This window comes from Peromyscus leucopus, chromosome 8b (assembly GCF_004664715.2).
Source record: "Peromyscus leucopus breed LL Stock chromosome 8b, UCI_PerLeu_2.1, whole genome shotgun sequence".
Lineage (NCBI taxonomy): Eukaryota > Metazoa > Chordata > Mammalia > Rodentia > Cricetidae > Peromyscus > Peromyscus leucopus.
Genome location: NC_051086.1, coordinates 92730319 through 92755181, shown reverse-complemented (window position 1 = coordinate 92755181; position 24863 = coordinate 92730319). Strand labels below are relative to the sequence as shown.

The 24863-nt window shown below is 42.9% G+C and overlaps 3 protein-coding genes and 1 pseudogene across 3 annotated transcripts; all 4 read right to left on the bottom strand.

Annotated features, from left to right (window-relative positions):
• Positions 1-2091: 2091 nt before the first annotated feature.
• On the bottom strand, positions 2092-3040 carry LOC114706914 (keratin-associated protein 4-4-like). The gene has a single exon (XM_037201071.1). The coding sequence runs from the start codon at positions 3000-3002 to the stop codon at positions 2343-2345; it is 660 nt and encodes a 219-aa protein (XP_037056966.1). The 5' UTR covers positions 3003-3040; the 3' UTR covers positions 2092-2342.
• Positions 3041-7980: 4940 nt separating this feature from the next.
• LOC119086106 (keratin-associated protein 4-2-like) lies at positions 7981-9007 on the bottom strand. The gene is given in 2 exon segments (XM_037201070.1): positions 7981-8858; positions 8861-9007. Coding segments are annotated over 2 exon segments (696 nt in total). The 5' UTR covers positions 8966-9007; the 3' UTR covers positions 7981-8267.
• Positions 9008-15732: 6725 nt separating this feature from the next.
• LOC119086107 lies at positions 15733-16700 on the bottom strand (annotated as a pseudogene).
• Positions 16701-22229: 5529 nt separating this feature from the next.
• On the bottom strand, positions 22230-23128 carry LOC114707004 (keratin-associated protein 4-3-like). The gene has a single exon (XM_028889587.2). It carries the CDS (start codon positions 23089-23091, stop codon positions 22474-22476), a length of 618 nt encoding a protein of 205 aa, XP_028745420.1. The 5' UTR covers positions 23092-23128; the 3' UTR covers positions 22230-22473.
• Between the last annotated feature and the right edge of the window lie 1735 nt (positions 23129-24863).

The following is a 24863-nucleotide window of genomic DNA, read 5'->3' as shown; positions in this document are numbered from 1 at the left end:
AGGAGGTCAACCACACTTCAGTGGGTGGTTCCATACCCAGGGGTATATAGGCAGCACCATGGAGTCAATAGTTATTAAAAGCAACCAAGAAAGGACACACAGTTGTGGGGAGGGCAGGCAGGGATGTAAAGATTCATCTAGGAGGAGGCGGAGGAGTAGCAGGTATGTATGATCAAAGCACACTCTATGAAATTCCCTAAGATTTAAGAAAAGTATTTTAAATATCAGTAAAAAGAGTAAAAGAAAGCCGGGCGGTGGTGGCGCACGCCTTTAATCCCAGCACTCGGGAGGTAGAGCCAGGCAGATCTCTGTGAGTTCGAGGCCAGCCTGGGCTACCAAATGAGTCTCAGGAAAGGCACAAAACTACACAGAGAAACCCTGTCTCGAAAAACCAAAAAAAAAAAAAAAAAAAAAAAAGAGTAAAAGAATTAAAATGGCACAGTAATTATTTTCATACTTAATGTCTATATAATATATAAAAGTACATACATATACATATATAATCAAGTATAATATAATATATACTGTAAGAAAACTGTTACTTTTTGGTTGTTCAACATTGCTTTGGCTATTTGGAGTATTTTACAAAAGTGTTTCCATATGAATTTTAGGTTTCTCTTATTTCCTACTTCCATGAAGAATGTCAAGAAAGTTTTGTGGTTATTGCAATGAATCTGTAGATGGATTTAGCTGACGTGGCCATTCTCACAACATGGATTCTGCCCATCTATAATCACCAGTAAGTCTCTCCAACTTCTAATGCCTTTTTCATCATGTTTCCTCAGGGTTTCATACTTTTACTGTGGAAGTCTTTCCCAACTTTGGTTATGCTTTAGTTACTTTTTTTTGAGGAGGATACTGTGAATGACATTTTTTCTCATCATATCTATTGTTGGATATATCTCCATACCCAGCCTCAAATTCTACTTTGAAATGCAACACTCTTATTTGAATGGAGAATGTCCCCATAGGGTTATGGTTTAAATACCTGGTCTCCAGCTGGTGATGCTGTTTTAGGTGTGCTATCAAATTAGCCTACTAAACCAAAGAGTCTAATTTTTGCTTTAGAAACAGAAGCTAAATTAATACACAGGGGGCCCCTATATACCTTTTCTGTATAATGATACTATTTGTGGCCAGATCTTTGTGTGTGTGTGTGTGTGTGTGTGTGTGTGTGTGTGTGTGTGTGTGTGAGAGAGAGAGAGAGAGAGAGAGAGAGAGAGAGAGAGAGAGAGAGAGAGAGATAGCTCTTTGTAAGTCTTCTAAGAATTAATAGGCACTAGACATTTGTAAATCTGTAGCCAGGAACATAATTTTCAAATTAGTTTTACTCATTTTGAATGTGTATTTAAAAGTTTTATATCTATTGTTTGCTAACATTTCCCTTTATAATTAAGGGTAGTCTGAGAACATTTTACAGAAGTACAAGCTCTGACATTATATTTTTAAGATGTTAAAATGTTACCTACTGGACAAGCAGAAAAGACTTCAGATTAACTTAACCTAAGCATCTTTCCCTGCACACCTCTTGGTGGCTTAAAGGTTTACTGACACTAACTCCTTGGCACCTGTCACTTACACCTCTCCCATTGTGGAACCAACTGGGACAAATCTTATCCTTAGCAACAACTGACAGTAGAGGACCAACCTCCAAATGACTTCAGAGAACACTGTTAGGAAATTCAGCGATGGGGTGGGGATGACATTATTAAGAGAAGGACACATGTCTGTTCAAAGGAACGAAAAAGAGCATTATACATCCACCCTCTCATTGCTTGAGTGCTCCGCATAGAATACTTAAATAATCTCCTATTTAAGCCTCCTCTCTGTCAGAAAAAGTCATCAGGAAGTGAGTTTAATGTGCATGGTTTATGAAACCTTCTTTCTGTACTGGGAGGGGGAATGCAGAGGGAGCAGAGTGGGCATACTAGAAATGACCAGCTGGAGGTCCTTTGCTATTTATAGATGAGCTAACTAGAAGTTCAGAGGTGGGAACAACCATTTGAGAAAGAGAAACAAGGAAACATGGCTTTTTTATATTTGTAAAACTGCAAATTATTTATTTATTTAACATTTGAGAAAAATCTCCATTTAAAAATATAGCAGACAACAAAGATTTCTGCTGGGTTAAGGTGAGAGTTGACAGACTCCAGAGAAGACACATGCTTGTTTACATGTTGTAAAGTGATACTCAGCAGGCAGCAACAGTGACAGCATATTTGGAGGTCGAAATCATTATCAGTTGGAACAGAGGCTTTACGCTGGGCCTCTCAGGATCAGCTCACAGGTGGGCCACATCAGGAATGCTGGGTGGTGAAGAACAGGAGACTGGGTGAGAGCGCTCAGCAGCAAGAACTGCTAGAGCATGCTGGGCGGCAGCAGGAGGTCTGGCAACAGGTGGGGCGGCAGCAGCTGGAGATGCAGCACTGAGGTCTGCAGCAGCTGGACACACAGCAGCTGGGGCGGCAGCAGGAAGGTCTGCAGCAGCTAGAAATGCAGCAGCTGGGGCGGCAGCAGGTGGGTTGGCAGCACACAGACTGACAGCAGCTGGGGCGGCAGCAGCTGGACACACAGCAGCTGGGGCGGCAACAGCTGGACACACAGCAGCTGGGGCGGCAGCAGGAAGGTCTGCAGCAGCTAGAAATGCAGCAGCTGGGGCGGCAGCAACTTGATCCACAACAGCTGGAACTGCCACAGCAGGGGCGGCAACAGCTGGACACACAGCAGCTGGGGCGGCAGCAGGAAGGCCTACAGCAGCTAGAAATGCAGCAGCTGGGGCGGCAACAGGGGCGACAGCAGCTAGAAATGCAGCAGCTGGGGCGGCAGCAGCTGGATCCACAACAGCTGGAACTGCCACAGAAGGGGCGGCAGCAGCTGGAGATGCAACAAGATGGTCTGCAGCAGCTGGACACACAGCAGCTGGGGCGGCAGCAGCTGGGCTGACAGCAGCCTTGGCCACAGCTCTCCTCAGAGCAGACAGAGCCACAACAGGAGTTGACCATGGTGTCGGAGGTGGAGGTTCTGGGTGGGTTTACAAGGTGGTGGGTTGGAAGGTTTGGAAGTGGGAGTCTCCCTGCCCACACCCCCTTTTATACCCCACTGAGGGGCTGCTGTCCCCACATGGAGCATTCTTTCCCTGTTATTGTGTTGATAAACAGGTGATTACCAAATTAGGTGAGTTTCTTCTCCTGGTTAAATTATGAAGGTGGATGAAAAACATGATTTCCTCTTCCTGATATTAGGATTCATCATCAGCTCTTGCTGAACCATTTCCTAAGTGTCTTTCTTGCCTTAATTTCTTGACAACCAATTGTCACATGACACTGTGCATCTAGTCACTGTATGGTTCAGCATCATGGTGGATGGCTCTACTGTCTATCCTTAGATAATCATGGTTTTTAAAGACCCATAATTGTTTCTGGTGACCCAGGAAGATAAAGGATTATTATACCAATGGCTCATCGACAACAGGTCAGGTGGGCGCTGAAGATGTGAATATTAGGAGCATTGGCATGAACAAAGAAAGGTCTTCTTCATGTGACTCACACATCTTCTAGACCAATTTCAAAGTGGAAAACTGAATGGGAAATGTTGATATTTACCCCCTCCCCTTGACTCTTTTTTTTTCTTTTTCCAGAAACACTCCTTTAATATAATCATTTATAGGACCTTTCTCTACAGTGGGTTACAGACCTCAACTGGCTTAAAAATTCAGATTTCTCGGCTCTGGCCTGTGGAATTATTTCTTTTCTTTTCCAACCTAAGTTTCTGGCTTAACAAAACATATGTAGCCATATCTTGCCTTTTCCCAAGATTTACTTTGCAACTCCATTTGATAATCAAGTGGTATTGTCACTTATTCTAATTTAAACCCAAATGTCCTGCTTTCAGCTCAGTTTTTTAGTAGGAGACTCTCCTGTTTTGTGTTTCACGTGGGGGCTTAGTCTCCCCTCTGTGTTCATTTTACACATGTATATATATGCATATACACACATGTGTGTTTTGTGATTTTATTTATCACATATACTTACTTATGTGATATATGCATGTATGTATCACATGTGTAAATATGTGATGTGTGTATGTATATATCACACATGTAAATAAAAAGAGATTGATATGTATCTGTTTGGGTACACATTAAATACTTAAAGGGCACAAAATACCCATCCAATTAGCTAGGTGATTAATGTTTCAATTATGAGGGATGCTTCAGTCCCTCTGCTGAACTCTGTTGTCAAGAAACAGATGGACAGGGGATAACTGTGTTAACATTATTACATTTCTTAATTAGGACCATTTAGTGGCCAAGCGTTATGCACTATTTTTATGACAATTTGTTCAACAAACACCGAGTCTATAGGTTTTTTTCTCATAGGCTCATATTTGTAAAGCTTGACAAAATGAAGGATTTAAATGATGATATGTCCTGAGAGAGATTTTCCCCTGGATTGCTAAAGTAACAAGGACACTTCTGCTTCCACAGGAATGGGCATAGGAAGATTTCTTGATTACTGGAGGAGTTGTGGAGCCCAGTCCCAACTGATACATCTACAAGTAAGGCTCAGGGATCCTTGCTGAAGAGGAAGTGGAAAGATTGTTACAGCCAGAACATCAGGGAGTTTGCTGTGAGACTGTGTCTCCTAGGAATATCAGAAGCTCCACCCACAAAGTCTCACCAACATAGCTGTAGCACAAATCTTAACGAGTCTTATTAGTAAAATCAAACCTGAGGCCAGTTATTGGGGTGAATGCTGGAAGACCAGAGGAGCAGAATAAGCCACAGCTACCTCACCTTGCCAATTCCTCAGCTGATCCTGTTTCCGCAGACTGGAAACCTCTGAATCCTCATCCAGAATGAATCTCAGCTAAACTGCTGCTCCAAAGCCTGAAAGCTTAACCAGCCAAATGCTTAACCAGTCAAATTAAGTTAAGCTGCTAGTTTCTGGTCCTCATGCTTTATATACCTTTTTGCTTTCTGTTATCACTCCCTGGGATTAGAGGCTCACTTTCTGGGATTAAAGGCATGAGTCACCTTGCCTTGCTGTTTCCAATGTGGCCTTGAACTCACAGAGATCCAGAGGGACTTCTGCCTCTGGAATGCTAGGATTAAAGGCGTGTGCTACCACTGCCTAACCTCTATGTTTAATATTGTGGCTGTTCTGTCTCTGACCCCAGATACATTTATTAGAGTGCACAATATTTTGAGAAACATAATACCACAACACATAGCTGCCTAAACATGAGTTGAACAAGGCTGACATCAATAAACATGCTAGTGTGGACGGGGGAAAGCTTATAAGGTCTCATCCCTACACAAAGAACTACCGACAAGTAAGGAATGGTTGGAGTGGGAAAAAGAGTCTTCCCCAGGGAAAAACATATCAATTGGTTATTCATACCAAGTGGTCATCTCTCGAAAACATACATACAAGTACATCACACAGATTGTGCAGGTTGTAATTATGTATTTAGGAATTTGCATATATATCACACACACACATACATGAAGAGGAAGATGATGTAATTGTATTATAATCTTAATAAAAAATAATTTTTTTAAAAAGAAAGGTCTTTTGGTAAAAGACTTGCCTAGGACCACACAGTACTGGGCTCAAAGCTACAAAATAAAATAAGTCAGATGAGCCCCTTTCCTCTCCTAAATGGGTAGAGCACATTCTCTAAACCAGTGGATCTCATGACTGGCTGCAGGAGGATAATCCACAGAGTATTACAAACTGTCAAATCCTGGTTTGTGCCCTGGACAGTCTTCTTTTAACTGGTCTGAGCATCAGCAGTTTGTAGAAGTCCACAGATGATCCCAGTGAGCCTCGAGACTTGAGAGTCCCTCACTAGACTGCCCACATTCCCTGCATTTGTGTCTCTTGTCATATTCAACAGCAACTCTGAGCACCATAGAATGAAGTAATGCTGTCTCTTTATTATCATAGGCCAATCGTAACACTGACCCACATTGATGAGAATAGACCAACAGGGAATGGAGTCCAGTGATTGGATTTATTTTAAAAGAAGAAAGCACCAAACAGAAGAGACAGTACTATATGCTTTTTGCTAAAATTTATCTGCTATAAAACAAAACTAACATCAGGACTAGATAAACAAATTATGTGACTGCTATCTGGCCTATTCCTATTCTATTATACACAGCTCAGTTTCCTAAACTCTGAGTTGTGACGTATGGAGTCATATAACTGAACATGGGGTTCATTGGGTAAACAAACTACTCCTAAGGGCAGGTCCTGTGCCTAGCAGTAGATGGCCAACACAAAACAAAATCAATAGCTTTGGAGGGTCCTTGTCTCATAATGCATTGTCTGGGCAATATTTTCATTTATTTTTTTCTTTCTTTATTTTCTTCCCTTACAGGTCTTCTGTACAAAATTATGATTTCTGAAGGTGTGTTTTTATGGGATTTTAGGGTGTGCAAATGTGAATTTTAGGTGGGATTTGGCATTTTATTTGGAGGAGAAGATTGTGAGTTTTTGTTAATGGAATCCATTTACTGGTTTCTTTCTCATCGAACTAGTTGTTGGGGGCATCGCACACAGACTCTAAGTACCCTGTAGAGGTGTGGTAACAGTAACAGGACAGAACTGGCATAAGAATAGATAAGTATGCAGATCTATGGAACATAACAGCGGATCCAGAAATAAACTCATGCACTATAGCCTTCTGAGTTTTAATAAAGTTGCTATGAACATATTTTAGGGGAGGGTCCATTAAGATAAATCCATGTGTGTCTGTTTAATGGATATTTATTAAAATAAAATTGAGGACCTACACTCACGAATACAGAACCGAGGAAACAGCTGGGGTCATCCTCTGTTCTGACCAGAAGTGAATCCACCTGGCAACTCGATCAGACCAGGAAGCAGGCTGCAGGGAGAAGGGGCTCTCAACCCTTCTCCCTTACTTTTTAAGAGGTCACACACTAAGGCAAGAAGCACCACCTCTTTTGGGCCCTATAGCCCAAGGTCATGGGCAGAGCAAATACCACTACAAGGGTCCCCTTAGCAACTTGGGTTAGGAAAACAGGATACCCACATAGGGAACTGAAATGTATCCCTTGCTCATCTCTCTAGATGAATGCTCACTCAAAATGGATAAAATGCTTTAACTCAAAATTTGAAAAGTTGAAACCACAAGAGGAAAAATATAAGAACATTCAAAATGATAGTAAGAATTGACAAATTGAATCTCATAAAAGAAGAAACAACAGAATGAAGAGAAAGACTGGGGAAAAATCTTCACCAGTTATTCATTGCCCAGAATATTAATATCCAGGATATATTTAAAAACTCAAAAATGCTAAAAAAGAAATGAAAAATAATAAATCAATAAATAGGCAATATGTTCAGAAGATTGAACCAAAAATCAAGGCTTGATCCTGACACCATGAAACTCTCTACACTATGTTAGACTTTTGCAGAAGGAAAGTGTCACTGGGTTGGGAGCATGTGTATTAGATTGCTTGTCCTCTGAGACCTGCTTTTATCCAGAGATTTGACACAAAGTTGTTTATCAGGAAAGTGATCTGAGGAAGCATTGAGGTGAACTTAGAGTATGATGAAAGTCAGCATGAATCATGTGATCAGAACATCTCCAGGAGCAGCAGGGCTCCGTGCCACTGAAGACCTAAAGAAAGTTGTGTAATGCACATTCACCTGACTCAGGGAGCAAGGGCTTGTGCTCACCCAACCCCTCTCACTGCTTGAATTCTGTGCCTAGGGCCTTCAGCTCTCCTACCCACTGCTGCTTCTTCAGCCAGAGAAAGTTCTCAGCCCAGAGGTCCATGGTGCACTACAAGAACATTGTTCTGCATAGGAAGAGAAGTGCCACAGGACAGAGCTGGCATAGGCTGTCTTTGTACTTAGAAATAGTGGTACTTCAGAATTTGGCAGATGCGGAAAACAATCCGAGAGGAGAAATAAGTAGACATGGTACACATTGTATGCCTGCAAAATTCAGATTTATTTAAGATACAAGAGAGTTTCCATTTTTAAGAATATAGTAAAGAACCATTTTCTTCCCATGGGTCAAACTTATACAGATTTCAGAGAAAATTTAAATTTGTGGTCATTTTAGAGAAAAATAATAAATAGGCAGAAGTAAGGACAGCATATTTGGAGGCCCAAATCATTATCAGTTGGAACAGAGGCTTTATGCTGGGCCTCTCAGGATCAGCTCACAGGTGGGCCACATCAGGAATGCTGGGTGGTGAAGAACAGGAGACTGGGTGAGAGCGCTCAGCAGCAAGAACTGCTAGAGCATGCTGGGCGGCAGCAGGAGGTCTGGCAACAGGTGGGGCGGCAGCAGCTAGAAATGCAGCACTGAGGCCTGCAGCAGCTGGACACACAGCAGCTGGGGCGGCAGCAGGAAGGCCTGCAGCAGCTAGAAATGCAGCAGCTGGGGCGGCAGCAGGAAGGCCTGCAGCAGCTAGAAATGCAGCAGCTAGGGCGACAACAACTTGATCCACAACAGCTGGAACTGCCACAGCAGGGGCGGCAGCAGCTGGACACACAGCAGCTGGGGCGGCAACAGGGTCTGCAGCAGCTAGAAATGCAGCAGCTGGGGCGGCAGCAGGAAGGTCTGCAGCAGCTAGAAACGCAGCAGCTGGGGCGGCAACAGGGGCGACAGCAGCTAGACACACAGCAGCTGGGGCGGCAGCAGCTGGACACACAGCAGCTGGGACGGCAACAGGGGCGGCAGCAGCTGGATCCACAACAGCTGGAACTGCCACAGCAGGGGCGACAGCAGCTGGAGATGCAGCAGCTGGGCCTGCAGCAGCTGGACACACAACAGCTGGGCCTGCAGCAGCTGGGCTGCAGCAGCTGGACTGGCAGCAGCTGGGTCTGCAGCAGCTGGACTGGCAGCAGCTGGGCTGGCAGCAGCCTTGGCCACAGCCCTCCTCAGAGCAGACAGAGCCACAGCAGGAGTTGACCATGGTGTCGGGAGATGGAGGTTCTGGGTGGGTTTACAAGTGAGTGAAGATATTGGGTTTGGAAGTTTCCTTGCCCCGCACCCCTTTTATACCCTGCTGAAGGGCTGCTGTCCTCACATGCATCATTCTTTTCTTGTTATTGTTTGTGTTGATAAACAGGTGATTATCTAATTAGATGAGTTTCTTCTCCTGGCTAAATTATCAGCGTAGATAGAAAACACAGTTTCTCTTCCTGGTATTAAGATTCATCGTCAGCTCTTGTTGAACCATTTCCCAAGGGTCTTTCTTGATTTAGTTTCTTCTAAACAATTGTCATGTGACATTATGTGTCTAGGCACTGTATAGTTCAGTCTCGTGGTGGACGGCCCTATTACCTACTCTTAGGTAATCGTTGGTATTACAGACTCATAATTGTTTCTGGTGATCCAGGAGGATAAAATATTTTTATACTGATGGCTCATCCATAATGGGTCAGGTTGGTCCAGAAGGTTTGACCACAAAACACTCAATGGTAAGAGAATAGGAAGCCTATTAAGCCATATCTCGTACCCCATGTGGAGCATGGTTCACTTCCTAGATTATTTTTCAATGACAAGCACAGAACAATTTTAGGCAGAAAACTAAATGATGATTTTTTCCCCTGAAACAAAGCTCTAACCCTGAGTTTAGTTCTTCTTAGGGAAAATGGGCTTCGGCTCAGCTATACCTCAAAGTCTAGGAGCCTTTGTTCTGCCATGTGGGCTTCTTTTCCTCTGTCTCTGGTAGCCTGTCCTTCTTGCTTTAATAGGAACTCCTGGCCTAGGCTCTTGCTTTTCTCAGATGTCCTTTAGAACTTCAGTTAGATGAGCAACTTCTGGCCTCTTGTCCTCTTTGATCCTGAACCTTCTGTGCCTGCAGTGGTCCTCATCCCTGTAGATGTCTCATCTGAGTTTTTAGTTGGGTAAGTGGGTTAGACTTCACCCTTCAGGACCTCCTTTGAAAAAAATGTAAAAAGAGTAAGTAATCTACATGAAAGGACATCAGCTTATATTTATTTATAGTAGGGACACAGTAATGACTTAAGGGGTACATAAATCCCACCCAAATGGACAGGTGATTAAGGTTTCTAAAAATAAGGAATGCTACCAGTCCACTATTCATGCTCTGCTGGTATAGAAAGAAACAGGCAAAGACTTGCTGTAGCTATGTGATGACATCATTAAATATCTTAATTAGGACCCTTTAATGACCAAGCACATTGCAAGATTTGTATCACACTTACTTGCTTAGCAAACATATGGTTTACTTGTATTTTTGTTGGCTCGTAGTTGTGAATTAGACAATATGTAGTTTAAGCAATGATGCATGTCAGAGGTTTGCTGTTGATTGTTTGATCCACTGTTATAAGAGGGACCAAGGAGGAAATAGAGATATTGGATGAAGACTGTGGTTATCAGTAGGAAAATTTCTATTTCTGTTTAAGATTAGGAAAGCCCTTTCCCTGAAGCTAAAAATACACTGAATTCTCCTGCACATCAATGTACACAGTCACAAATCTTCAGCCAACACAAGTGATTAGTGGCTGCAAGATGGAACCCCCATGGGAGACATAAATTATAGTGTCTGGCACCTCTGTAGAAGGCTTTTCATTTTATAGTAGTGGGCTTGGACTTGGTGTCCATATTTTATGACACCACTCAGGTTGTTCCAATGGACAGTGAAATCTGAGGTCACCTCACTAAATAGTCTACATGGCAAAAAAATAAAATAATGTTGATTACATTTCAGTAATGTGGCTATTTACATAATAGAAAAATGTCTGTGATTTAGAACCACTGATTTTGAACACCGTAGACTGAAATACCAGTAGTCTTCTTACCTATTATTTTAGGTAGCTCTAATACTCACAGTACCTGAATGACACCAATTAGAATGGATTAATAGACAATTAAGCTTTGTTTGAAATTACTATGTCTGGAACACTGGCTTCTATGTCTCTTTTCTTGACCACATGTATCCTTTGACCTCAGGGGGAAAATTACGATTATGAATTCTCAATTATTTTTATATAACTTCTCTTAGCCATGATGCTCCCTCAGTGCATGTCTCTGACAAATGCAGTTTAATTACATAGTAAGTTTGTGGAGGTTGTATAGAGATAATTTTACTATACATGCATATTTTTACTTCTTTGCTAAATACCTTATACTAGCTGGGGCAGGCAACCTTATTATCATTTTCCTAGTATTCAAGATGTATGCAATTCCTTGTCCTCAAGCCACTTACTTCTAACCAGATTGTGACTTTCCTCTTGGCCAGCTCTGTTACCCAGGTTCTTCTTGCATCATTGTCTTTTTGATGAACCCATACTAAGTGGGAGAGATTCCTGTGTCAAAAACCCAAGAACAGCCTGATTTCAGTACCTGGAAAGCACTGAGTCTCTCACTTCAGGTGCTTCAAAGGATCAAGTACTCTCAGCCATCACAGGGGTGATCACAGAATCAGATTCTTCCAAGCTGTCTCCTCACAGGTGACCCCAGTGCCAACTGACACCTTCAGCGAAACCTTATAAAGCACAAGGAAAACTGGATGCACCTGACTCATGGTGCACAGAAACTGTGAGATAATGAATGTGTGGTGTTTTTGTTGCTACATTTTGAGGAGGAAATATAACAGAGATATAGATTACCAATCTGTATTTCTCTGGTCCTGTACAACTCATAGTAAGAGGAGGAAAGGATAAAACTCTACAGAGAAACAGATATGTTGGAATAGGTATATTCATAAGGTCCCAAGACCCAACAAGCTATTTTCTGGGTGGCATGGAGACTGTTAACTGAGGTGATATGTAAAAAGCAGGCAGTGGTGTGAACAGCATCACAGAGAAACTCAGTAGTGCCAAGTCACTAAAATTAGAGTTTTTGTAGCAAATATTACAGTAGACTGTAACTCTCTATGGATAACGGGATAAGATCACAGATAGCCCAGGTGAACCATTTAACTGTCAGAGTTTATGCTGGATACTGTGGAGTACTGTATCTCATGGAGCTATGTGGGGACTGTGAAGAGTCTTTGGAGTTAATCATAATTCAAATATGTTGTAGAACATTTGTTTAACTAGGCAAAGATGTGTCATATTTGTTTATGCTGCGTTTGTTTAATGATGTAAAGATGTGCTGCTTTGCCTGCCTAAGGCACCTTATTGGTCTAGTAAAAATGAATGGCTAATAGCTAGGCAGTAGAGGGACAGATGGGGCTGTCAGGCAGAGAGAATAAGTAGGAGAAGGAATCTAAGCTCAAGAGACAGGAGAAAGAAGAGAATGAGGGAGAAAAAAAGGGAGATGCCTGGGGCCAACCAACCAGGCAACTGCCAGCCAATCAGACACAGAGTAGGACATACAGAATGAAAGAAAGGTAAAAGGCCCAAGGAAAAGTGTAGATGAAGAGAAGCAGGTTAATTTAAGTTATAAGAGCACCAAAGAAAGCCTGATACATTTGGCATTCCAACATGGGGCCCGAACTTTCACATAGGGGCCTGAGAAAGCTGAAAGAAAAGAGAAAGAGAGAGAGAGAGAGAGAGAGAGAGAGAGAGAGAGAGAGAGAGAGAGAGAGAGAGAGAGAGAGAGAAGGAAGGCAGGAAGGAAGGAAAGAAAGAAAGAAAGAAAAGGAAAGAAGGAAAGGAAAGAAAGAAAGAAAGAAAGAAAAGGAAAAGAAAGAAAGGAAAGAAAGAAGAAGGAAAAGAAAGAAGAAAAGAAAGGAAGAAAAGAAAAAGCAAATGGATACAGCTCCTTTAAGAGGCTCTGCCATACAGCAAGCACTTAAGCAGCTGGCATGCTAAGTAGAAACAGCAAGCTAAATCAAAACACCTGCCTCAGTGTGGGCACCAACTTCCTAGAACTGGGGCAGTTGAATGCAACTCCCAGTCAGACTCAGCTCTTGCCCAGGCCTGCAGGGAGTCGGGGGGGGGGCATGTATAAGCTCAGTTCTCACAGACCAGAACTCTGCAAATTCATTAATATGGTATGCCTTTCCAGTGTCAGTGTGTTCTTTAGTTTTTTTTCTTCTTCAGGGTTTTATAACTTTCACTATGTAGGTCTATCCCATCTTTTACTTGCTTTATTCTAGGTGTTTTATTTTGTGTGACAGGAACTATTGTGACCAGAATTGTTTTCCTGATTTCAATCTCATTAAATTTGTTGGTGGAATCACAATAGTGGGTGTTGTAGAGCTAAGATAAAACTAGCATGACAATGCCACAGTACAAGACACATAGAGACATCAGCATAATAGATCAGGAGAACATGCAGAAAACTGAAACTTGATTCCTACCTGTCTTCCTGAAAAAGCAAGTCCCTAAACACAATTACATGAGAACAGTGTTGAGTGGGTTCTCTTTGAACAACATAGAATTGGCTCTCTCTCTCTCTCTCTCTCTCTCTCTCTCTCTCTCTCTCTCTCTCTCTCTCTGTCACACACACACACACACACACACACACACACACTCACACTCTCTCTGTGTCCCTCTCTCCCCCCATGTGTGTGCATGTGTGTGTGTGTAAAACAATAATAATGATAGAGGAGGCCCTGAACTTGGGAAGGAGTTGGAGGCATAGGAAGAGTAAGGCGGAAGAGGAGGAGAAATGATGTAACTATAGTACTCATATGTGAAATTCTCAAAAAAAAAAAGTTTAAATAAAAATTTATTCAAAATGGATCAAAGACCTTAATGTATGATCTGAAACTTTCAAAGTATGAGATGAAAATACGGGAACAATGATTCAAGCAATGCATAGACAATAACTCTCTGAGTAGAGAGTACCATATGTGCCCCTCACCACTCCAGTATGCCCCCCAAAAAATTAATTAAAACCTGGGGCTGATTGGACAGTGCTGGCTACATCTTGGCTTGTAGGCAACAGGAAGTTGACTGAGACACTGGATGGTATCCTGAGCATAGGGAACCTCAAAATCCATCCCCACAGTGACACACTTCTTCCAACAAGGCCATACCCAATATCCACTCCAACAAAACCACACCTCCTAATAGTACCACTCCCTATGAGATTATGGGGGCCATTTACATTCAAACTACCTCATTAGGCATTGGTGTTTTGCCTGCATGTATGTCTTTATAAGGGTATCAGATCCCCTGGAGTTACAGACAGTTGTGAATTGCCATGTAGGTGCTGAGAATCGAACCCAGGTCCTCTGGAAGAGCAGCCAGTGCTCTTAACCACTGAGCCATCTCTCTAGCCCCAAGACCTAAAAATTTTAACTCCAAAAGATCCAGTCAATAAATGGATAAATGATACAAACAGATACTCTCAAAGAGAAAAATTATAAAGGACTACTAAATACATGAACAATGGTTGAATATTTTTTCACCATCAGGAGGATATAAATCATACTACATTGAAATTCTACCTCACCCTAGTCAGAATATTTACCATTATGAAAACAAAAATAAATGGTACAGTGGATGCAAAAGAGTAGGGCCCTTATACCCTGCAAGTGTGAGTGTAAACTGGTACAACTGGAAATCAGTGCAGTTTCTCAAAAACTAGAAGCAGAGCAGAAATGATCTGGCTATAGTCCTCCTGGGTCTGCACAGAAAGGCACTGAAAACAGCATACAGTAGAGATCCTGGCACACCCAAGTTAATGGGGTTGCTATTAGTAATAGTCAAGCCCCCAAATCAGCTCAGTGTGTATCTACAGATGAATTGGTGATGGAAATGTGGTATATGCACACCATAGAGAATTCACCCATCAGGAAGAATGAAATTCTGTCATTTGCAGGAAAAAGACTTGAACACCATATTAAGTAAAACAAATGAGCCTCAGGAAGAGGAACATCAAATGTTGCCTCACATAGGTGAAATCTACCAAAAAAGGACTGTAAAAAGTAGGAGAACTAACATGGAAAGCATTAAGGTTAGCAAGAGGGCAAAAAGGGGATTAGTGTCAGGGAGGGCAAGCCAACAGACCTGAGATGGGGTTATATTCTATACATATGAAAATGTCATAATGAGACCCAGTATTTTTAAATTATTAAATTCTAAAAGGAAACCATCTGGCATTTTAAAAAATCAGCAAAAAGACTGGAGATGTGTGTGTAACACAAATGCACAAATATTGAACGAAAGATATAGCTACAGGTTCATGAAATACATCAATGCACTAAGTGGCAATCCTGAGATTAGGTCTTGACACTGTACAGTCATTCACGTTGTCTCTGTGTAGATGCTGGGTGACACATGAATAGGGATATGAGATTCTTGAGTTGCTTCACTGGTGGGCTGTCTCAGATATGGTGGAGAGCAGTGGCAGACATGAAGTAGTTACTTGGGCAACAGTCACAGAAAGCATTTGAACTTGATAGATCATACCAGGCAAAGAGGAAGCTAATGAAGACCACAATGAGCCAAGCCCCACAGGAGACAACTAGCTTCCATAATACCCAGGGCCTCAGTAATACCACAGTGGCACATTTCCTCTTGGAAGGAAGCGGGGGAGAGCATGTGATCACAACTGTATTTCCTTGCTTGAGCTCTGTGCTCAGGGGCTTCTCTATCCTTCCTACAGAGCACTTTTCAACTAGAGGCGTTTAGGGGGATCTGTGTGCTCACCCTATGAGATCTTCTTCCTACACAGGAAGATGAATACAGGAGGAACACAGCAGACACACCAGAAATCATCTGCTGTGATTTCTGCAATCACAGCATTGTTAGAGATGGGCTAAAACATTGACAAATGAGGATGACAATCCAAGAAGGAGAGATGAGACACATACACATTTGTATGCTTACAAAACTAAAGTTTATTTAAGACACAAAGGGGAAAGCTGCTTTTGAAAATGGAGGAGAGAGAAAAATGTAAGGCTAAGTTTACAGATTTCATAGAAAAATCAATTTTGTGTTCATTTGATAGAGACACAGGGACAGTGTATTTTGGAGGTAAAAACCATTATGTTAAGACAGAGGCTTTATGCTGGGCCTCTCAGAATCAGCTCACAGGTGGACCACATCAGGAATGCTGGGTGGTGGAGAACAGGAGACCGTGGGTGAGAGCACTCAGCAGCAAGAACTGCTAGAGCATGCTGGGCGGCAGCAGGAGGTCTGGCAACAGGAGGGGCGGCAGCAGCTGGAAATGCAGCACTGAGGCCTGCAGCAGCTGGACACACAGCAGCTGGGGCGGCAGCAGCTGGCAGCACACAGCAACTGGGGCGGCAGCAGAAGGCTTGCAGCACTAGAGACTGACAGCAGCTGGGCCTGCAGCAGCTGGATCACACAGCAGCTGGGGGCAACAGCTGGCACACAGCAGTGGGCGGCAGCAGCTGGACACACAACAGCTGGGGCGGCAGCAGGAAGGCCTGCAGCAGCTAGAAATGCAGCAGCTGGGGCGGCAGCAACTTGATCCACAACAGCTGGAACTGCCACAGCAGGGGCGGCAGCAGCTGGAGATGCAGCAAGATGGTCTGCAGCACAGCAGCTGCGGCAAGCAGCTGGACACACAGCAGCTGGGCCTGCAACAGCTGGACACACAGCAGCTGGGGCGGCAACAGGGGCGGCAGCAGCTGGACACACAGCAGCTGGGCCTGCAACAGCTGGACACACAGCAGCTGGGGCGGCAGCAGCTGGGCTGGCAGCAGCTGGGCTGGCAGCAGCCTTGGCCACAGCCCTCCTCAGAGCAGACAGAGCCACAACAGGAGTTGACCATGGTGTCAGAGGTGGAGGTTCTGGGTGGGTTTACAAGGTGGTAGGTTGGAAGGTTTGGAAGTGGGAGTCTCCCTGCCCACATTCCCTTTTATACCCCGCTGAGGGGCATTCTTTCCCTGTTATTGTTTAGGTTAATAAACAGGTGATTATCAAATTAGCCAAGTTTCTTTTCCTGGCTAAATTATGAAGGTGGATGAAAAACACGAGTTCCTTTTCCTGATGTGTTAGGGCTCATTGTCAGTTCTTGATGAACCATCCGTGAAGTATCTTATGGGATTTAGTTCATTCTAGAAGAGTTTTCACAAGACGCTGGGTGTCTTATCACTCTGTCCTTCTTTCTCATGCTTTACAGCACCACTGTCTATTCAGGCAATTATTTTTCTTACAGATCTTTTCTCGTGACTGGGAGGATAAAGCTGCATTAATTTGATGGCTCATCACAATGACTCAGATGGGACAAGGTTAGGTCCTGGATACCTCCCTGTGTAGTCTGTGATCCAGTTTCTAGGTCTTTTAAAACTGGAAATGGAATAATCTCCAGGTGGTAAGCTGGATGGTAAAATGTTGAGCTTTCTTCTTCTTTTTTTTTTTCTACCAAAGCAAAACTCTAAAACTAATTCTACTGTCACTTTGGAGAGTTGTGGCTGCAGAGCTGAGCTACACCATAAAATGCATGTTCCTCCGCTGTTCCCTTTGGCCCTGTTCCTTTACCATTCTGTCTTCTGGGTGGGACTGATCCTCACAGCCCTGTTGTTTCTGTTTCAAGATGCAGAACTGCCACTGCACAGCATGCCATTGCCTCTTGCTCTAGCTCAGTGGTTCTCAACCTGTGGGTCACCACCTATTAAGAGGGTCACCTTTCACGAGGTCACCCAAGACTATCAGAAAACACAGATATTTACACCACAACTCATAACAGTAGCAATGAAAATAACTTTAAGGTTGGGGTCACCATTACATGAGGAACATTATTAAAGGTCTCAGCATTAGGAAGGTTGAGAAGCACTAGTCTAGCTTGTACCCAACTTTCCTGTGTCTGTTGAGGTCCTGGTCCCTGTAGACATTCCTGCTCTATGATTTGAGTGCTGGACTGGACTGCTCTGTTCAGGGTTTCCTTTAATAATGATATAACAAGAAAATGATAGGAAGCAGGTATTTAGATGGGAGAATTTCAGCTTACATCTGTTTATGTGTGGTCACAGTAGAGACTTCAAGGGTGCACAATCCTCATCCCATTGGCTAGGTGGTTAGAGTTTCTGATAAGAAGGTATTCAAAGTATACCTAAAGCCCATAAGACATTTCACAGCCTCCTCTTGTTCCCTTAGGCTGAAGAAACAGAGACTAGCTAGTGATGATGTCATCCTTAGGATAATTTAAAGACCAATCCCCTTGCAAGGTTTTCATCTCCTTGGCTTGCTAAGCAAATTTTCATTTTTGTGCTTTTTACTTTAGGCTTTTCTCTGTAGTGCTGAAGAATGGGAAAGAATGAAACATGTATGTGTCGGCAGTAGTAGTAAAATGCTTGCTAGATTTGCTACATCATAGAAACAGTAAAAAGATAAAGACACAGTTGATTATTAGAGGAGAGGTTTCTCTGTAGATTTAGGGAAGTTAAGGAAGGCTGGGGCTATAGCCCACATGTAGAACACTGTCTAACATGTGCGAGATCCTGTGGTCAAGCCAAACACTATAAATTACGTATGAGAATTAAGTCAAACCCTCTCTCCCACAACTAGAACAGTAGAGTACATTCCCCTTGTAAAACAATTTATAAACAATCACAGCCACTAAGTTGGAGGCATGATTGAATCATTTGGGAAATGTCAAAAATTACCTTTGCCTACTCTTGCCCAAAATAATAGTTCACTTAATAGGTCTGTAGTAGATCATGTGTGTCAAAAGTTTATAAAATTCCATGGTTTATCCCAACCAAGATTGAAATCTCTCTTCTTAAAACTTCCACATTACACAGCTGTTTTTGTTCAGAAGAGAGATTGCAAAATCAGTCACATTTCACTCAGTGGCATCCAAATCACAGAGAAAATTTCCCTGAATTGGAAATATTGAGCTCAAAGTACTGTAGACTAAGAGGACCACAGCACTGAGAACGGGACTGAAGGCAGTGGGAAGTCACTCTGGATGGCCCACTGGATTGTTAAAGAGGAAACCCCACACTGAGAGACCTCATTCTACACACCCTGGCTCAATTTTACCGGCTGTCTAGAACAAACAAACAAAATGGATAACTTATTCCAGTGCTGTGTGCCGGAACCATGAGATGTCTACCTAGGCTGTACTTGCACTGTGTAGGTGGGGTTTAATGTCTCTTGAGTTATTTCTCTCTCTTTAAACTGCTCTTTTCATCTTTTTAAAATACCAAAATGAAAGAAGTCAAGTTAAATACCATCAGTTAGAATGGAATGAAGAAAATCAGCCTGGGAGGAAGGGACTGGACCTGCCTGGACTGAGTCTACCAGGTTGATCTCAATCCTCGGGGGAGTCTTTGCCCTGGAGGAGATGGGAATGGGGGTGGGCTGGGGGAAGGGAAGGGGGGCGAACAAGGGAATCTGTGGCTAATATGTAGAATTAAATTATATTGTAAAATAAAATAAAATTTTTAAAAATGTAAAAAAAAAAAAGAAAATTGTATTTGCAAAAGGCATCCAGGAGCTAAGTGATTATCATTCAGTAACCTGGCGCAGGCTGAGGTTATATCTTGTCAAGCATCATGTTAGTATATACAACCATTTTTTTTCACAAATTCCTGGTATGTACTTGCCTGTATCTAAAATGGACAATTAGGTGAGTAACAGTGTCTAACATAACCTCATGATCTATACAGAGAATACAATATGTGTGTCTAGTGGAAAGTCACATATTTCTAGTACAATTAACTTCCTTATAATTAAAATTGAAGCTCCATTAAGTACTAATGAATATATATTGAATGAATGTATAATGAATTAATGAACATATATTAAATGAATGAATATATTAAATATAAAAATGAATGTATATTAAACCATATTATCAGTCTTGAGAGTGATATATGTTTTAGAAATAATGGAAATGCCCCATCAACCATTGAATGATTCCTCTTTGCTCTTAAAATATTTTCATTGTTCAATCTAATCTTGTTGTTTAAATCTAGCTAAGCATTGCAGTGCCCCTTCTTGAAAATAATCTTTGTTATTCTGAAAACATGCATATACTAGAAACGTCTAAGTGTACATTGACATCACAATAGCTCTTAAGGAAGTGCAGCCTAAGGCCAAGGCAAAGAGACATGTCATCTCCAAGAACCGCTGATGCTGTCTTGGCCACATCTCTACCCACACAAGCCCACAGAATCACTGCCTCAGAATTACTGATGAAGACTATCTGTGAGCTGAGTCCCGGAAAGCATCTGATACGATTGAGACTGACTGGGACAACAGATCCATTGCTCCACCCCTGCCTGTCTCTGTCGAAAAGGAACATACATTTTAGAATTACAGGTGATTTTCATTTTGCTTTTCTTTCTTTTTTTTTTACTGTCAAGTTGTAAGACATTTTATTTTATTTTATTTCTTTTTTTTAATTTTAATTCTTTTCTTTTATTTTACAATACTATTCAGTTCTACATAACAGCCAGTTTCCCTTGTTCTCCCCCTTCCTGCCCTCCTCTCCTTCCTCCCAGCCCTCGCCCCATTCCCACCTCCTCCAGAGCAAGGCCTCCCCTGAGGACTGAGATCGACCTGATAGACTCAGTCCAGGCAGGTCCAGTCCCCTCCTCCCAGATTGAGCCAAGCGTCCCTGCATAAGTCCCAGGTTTCAAACAGCTAACTCATGCAATGAGCCCAGGACCTGGTACCACTGCCTAGATGCCTCCTAAACAGATCAAGCCAATCAACTGTCTCACCTATTCAGAGGGCCTGATCCAGTTGGGGGCCCCTCAGCCTTTGGTTCATAGTTCATGTGTTTCCATTCATCTGGCTATTTGTCCCTGTGCTTTATCCACCCTTGGTTTCAACAATTCTCGCTCATATAAACCCTCCTCTTTCTCGCTAATTAGACTCCCAGGCTCCACCCGGGGCTTAGCCGTGGATCTCTGCATCCAGATTCCTCAGTCCTTGGATGGGGTTTCTGGCACAACTATTAGGGTGTTTGGCCATCCCATCACCAGAGTAGATCAGTCCCGGCTGTCTCTCGACCATTGCCAGCAATCTTTTGTGGGGGTATCTTTGTGGATTTCTGTGGGCTCTTTAGCACTAGATGTGGAACAAGGATGACTGGACTGCTACTCACATTACCAGTGAGGCTACCTGGAAAACAGGACCCCAAGAAAGACACGAGGATCGCCCAATGATGGAGAAATGGCTGAGCTCTACATAAACAACCTGGACATGAGTGGGAGCAATGAAGGATGAGGGTCGAGGAAAAGAGAGCGGGAGATCCCAGCTGGATCAAGAACAGAAAGGGAGAACAAGGAATAGGAGACCATGGTAAATGAAGACCATACGAGAAAAGGAAGAAACATTTTGCTTTTCTTGATACCACTAGCCTGCCAACGGATATCTGTAAACAGTGTAGTTTAGTTTTACAGAAATTTTGTGAATATTGCATAGACTATCACTACTTGCACTTTGTTTTCCTTTTCTTGGTATTATACTCTATCTAAGAACAAGGTTTTCTGTTGTGGCCCCAGTTCCCTCCATCTACTGTTTCACAGGATGTGTATGATTCCTTCTTTGTGAGCCATTTACTTCTAACCAACAGCACCTGGCAACGATCAAGGCGAAGTGACAAAGACTGTGACTGGCCTCTTGGTGGCCAACTCTCCTCACAGATGGCCCCTCCACCAATGGCTTCGATGAATCTGGGTGTTGTGTGGGAGTTGTGAGGTTCTCACTCCAGTGCTACCAAGGAAACAAATGTTCTCAGCAACTACAGCAGTGAACGTGGAAGTGGACCCTTCCAGGCTGTCCCTAACATGAGACCCACCTTCCCTGAAGCTGTATGACACACAAGGACACAGACAATGAAGCCTGTCTGTACCTGATTCCTTATCCACAGAAACAGACAATAAATGCGTCATGTTTTAGCTGGTATGTGTTCAGGGAGTGTGGCGTGGTCATTGATTATTATTCTAGACTCATTTGGCCTCTCGTCACCCATGAAGGGGGGAAATCAAAAGGTGTGAAGAAGTAGATATGCTAGGATATTCTTAGTCATGAGGTTTGACACAACTGGGTGTACCAGGCTCTGCTGACTCCCCATGGGAGACCTTGTCTTGGAGGAGGGTGGGAATGGGAGGTGGATTGGTGGGGGGAGAGCTGGGGAGTGGGAGGAGGGAGGACAGGGGAATCTGTGGTTGGTATGTAAAATGAATAGAAAATCCCTTAATAAAAAAAAAAAAGAGAAAGAAAGAAAACCCAGAGGGATGACTGTTCCCCCTTAAGATCCTATAAACTCTCAGTTTACCAAGGCATTAAAGGGCTATTGGGAACAATTTCAGCAAGAAAAATAAGAAGAAACAATGACATTTTATTTATGTACCTTCAAACTTTCAATTTATTTAAATTGCAGGAAACTTGATTTTTTTTAAAGTATAGCAAAGACAAATTAATGCAAGAGTTTGAAGAGTTCAAAGAAAGCGCGAATGTATGTTCATTCAGACAGAGACAAGCAGGAGTGGAGCAATATATTTGTTGTCCCAGTTAATCTCAATTGTATCAGAGGCTTTACGCTGGGCCTCTCGGAACTCAGCTCACACAGGTGGGCCACATCAGGAATGCTGGGTGGTGGAGAACAGGAGAATATGTGTGAGAGCGCTCAGCAGCAAGAACTGCTAGAGCATGCTGGGCGGCAGCAGGAGGTCTGGCAACAGGTGGGGCGGCAGCAGCTGGAGATGCAGCACTGAGGCCTGCAGCAGCTGGACACACAGCAGCTGGGGCGGCAGCAGCTAGAAATGCAGCAGCTGGGGCGGCAGCAGCTGGATCCACAACAGCTGGAACTGCCACAGCAAGGGCGGCAGCAGCTGGAGATGCAGCAAGATGGTCTGCAGCAGCTGGACACACAGCAGCTGGGCCTGCAGCAGCTAGAAATGCAGCAGCTGGGACGGCAGCAGCTAGATCCACAACAGCTGGAACTGCCACAGCAGGGGCGGCAGCAGCTGGAGATGCAGCAAGATGGTCTGCAGCAGCTGGACACACAGCAGCTGGGCCTGCAGCAGGAAGGCCTGCAGCAGCTAGAAATGCAGCAGCTGGGACGGCAGCAGCTGGATCCACAACAGCTGGAACTGCTACAGCAGGGGCGGCAGCAGCTGGAGATGCAACAAGATGGTCTGCAGCAGCTGGACACACAACAGCTGGGCTGACAGCAGCTGGGCTGGCAGCAGCCTTGGCCACAGCCCTCCTCAGAGCAGACAGAGCCACAGCAGGAGTTGACCATGGTGTCAGAGGTGGAGGTTCTGGGTGAGTTCACAAGAAGGTGGGTTGGAAGGTTTGGAAGTGGGAGTCTCCCTGCCCACGCTCCCTTTTATACCCTGCTGAGGGGCTGCTGTCCTCACAGGCAGCATTCTTTCCCTGCTTTTGTTTATGTTAATAAACAGGTGATTATCAAATTAGCCAAGTTTCTTTTCCTGGCTAAATTATGAAGGTGGATGAAAAACACAATTTCCTTTTCCTGGTGTGTTCCTTGTCCACTGCTGCTGAGCCATCACCTAAATGTCTTTCCTGTTTCAGTTTCTTCCAAGAGAGCTGTCACCTGCCATTTTGCATCTTGGTTCTGTTCACTTTGTTCTCATTTTTTATGACCCACTGTACCCTTAGGTCAGGATTGTGGTGATGTAATTTTATGAAAGTATCTCTTATAGTCTAAGAGACTGTGACTTTCGGTGGATGTATACATACTCATACACAGACTTAAAAAATATATAATATTTTAATAAGATATATACAGAGACAAATAAAAGCAGCAATAAAAGGTGTTTTGTTAATTATAGAGGCTTCTATATAAACTTAAGGAGATTAGGAAAGACAATTCCCCATGCCAAAAAAAGGGGGGGGGCAGATTATGTTACTTTTTAAGAGCTATTTTTTTTCATAGCTTCTGGTGGGAGGGGGAATTACTCAGTTTTCTTTAATATCTACTTATATTTGTGGAGGTGTGGGTGTACATGTGTGTGCATGTATGCATACGTATGCAGGTGGCTGTAGAAGCCAATAGAAGACATCAGAGCTGGAGTTAGAGGCAAGTTGTTCATCTTCTGACATGATGATCCTTGAGACAAACTCAGGTTCTCTACAAGCACAGCAAGAGCCATCTCTGCAGTCCCCAAAGACAAGGTACATTCTGTTATAGATGACAGGTAGTTAATACCAGTCCTAGAAGCAGTGCTTGTCATGGTTCACTACATGGTGGAACCACTGTGAAGAGTACTGCAAACTAGCCAATTTGATTTATTATTTTATTTGATTTAATTGATCCAGAGTGTAGCTAAAATATGCTGCAAGTAAGTGGGTTTCATTCTGGCCTTTTTTCATAATATCTTTATCTAAATAGAGATACAACAGTTATTTTAACAGAGATCAAGTGAACCTTATTTTGGATTCATCTATGTTATTTTATAGTGAAAATCAAGCTTCATTTACATATTTCAGAATATATATTAGATAATATTGTTGGGTCTGTTGTGAAATGATACATATATTCAGAACAATTTGTGAATTAATAACAATGTCCACCTATTGTTGATTCAATTTCACTTTGTTTTTAAAAAGTCTTTCCATGTTACTTACCTATATCTGGTTGTTAGTACTTGGTTATAGCCAGCACCAAGGTCTGTCCTTGTGCTCACAGATAGGAGAACCTAGAATGTTAAACACACAGTGTTGTTCCTTCAAAGAAAAGGATGCATAGCCTGTTATCTACCCAGGAGGCTGGGGGCAGATGTGGTTAATAGCCTGGTGACCTTTTGCTACCTGTTTGACAAGACCACAATGGATCCTTCCCAAGATCCTTATCATGAGCTTATTTTTCTCAGTCAATCTATAGAATCTATTTTTACAGAAGGTGTTCATGTAGTCGATCCATGGAACCCATCTTTATGGAAGGTATCACATATACTTTACAAAGAGTTTCCATGTATTCACATCCAATCTTTATTTAGCTTACTGTCGCTCAGAGAGATGTGTCTGTGCTTTATTATGCACAAGGGATTA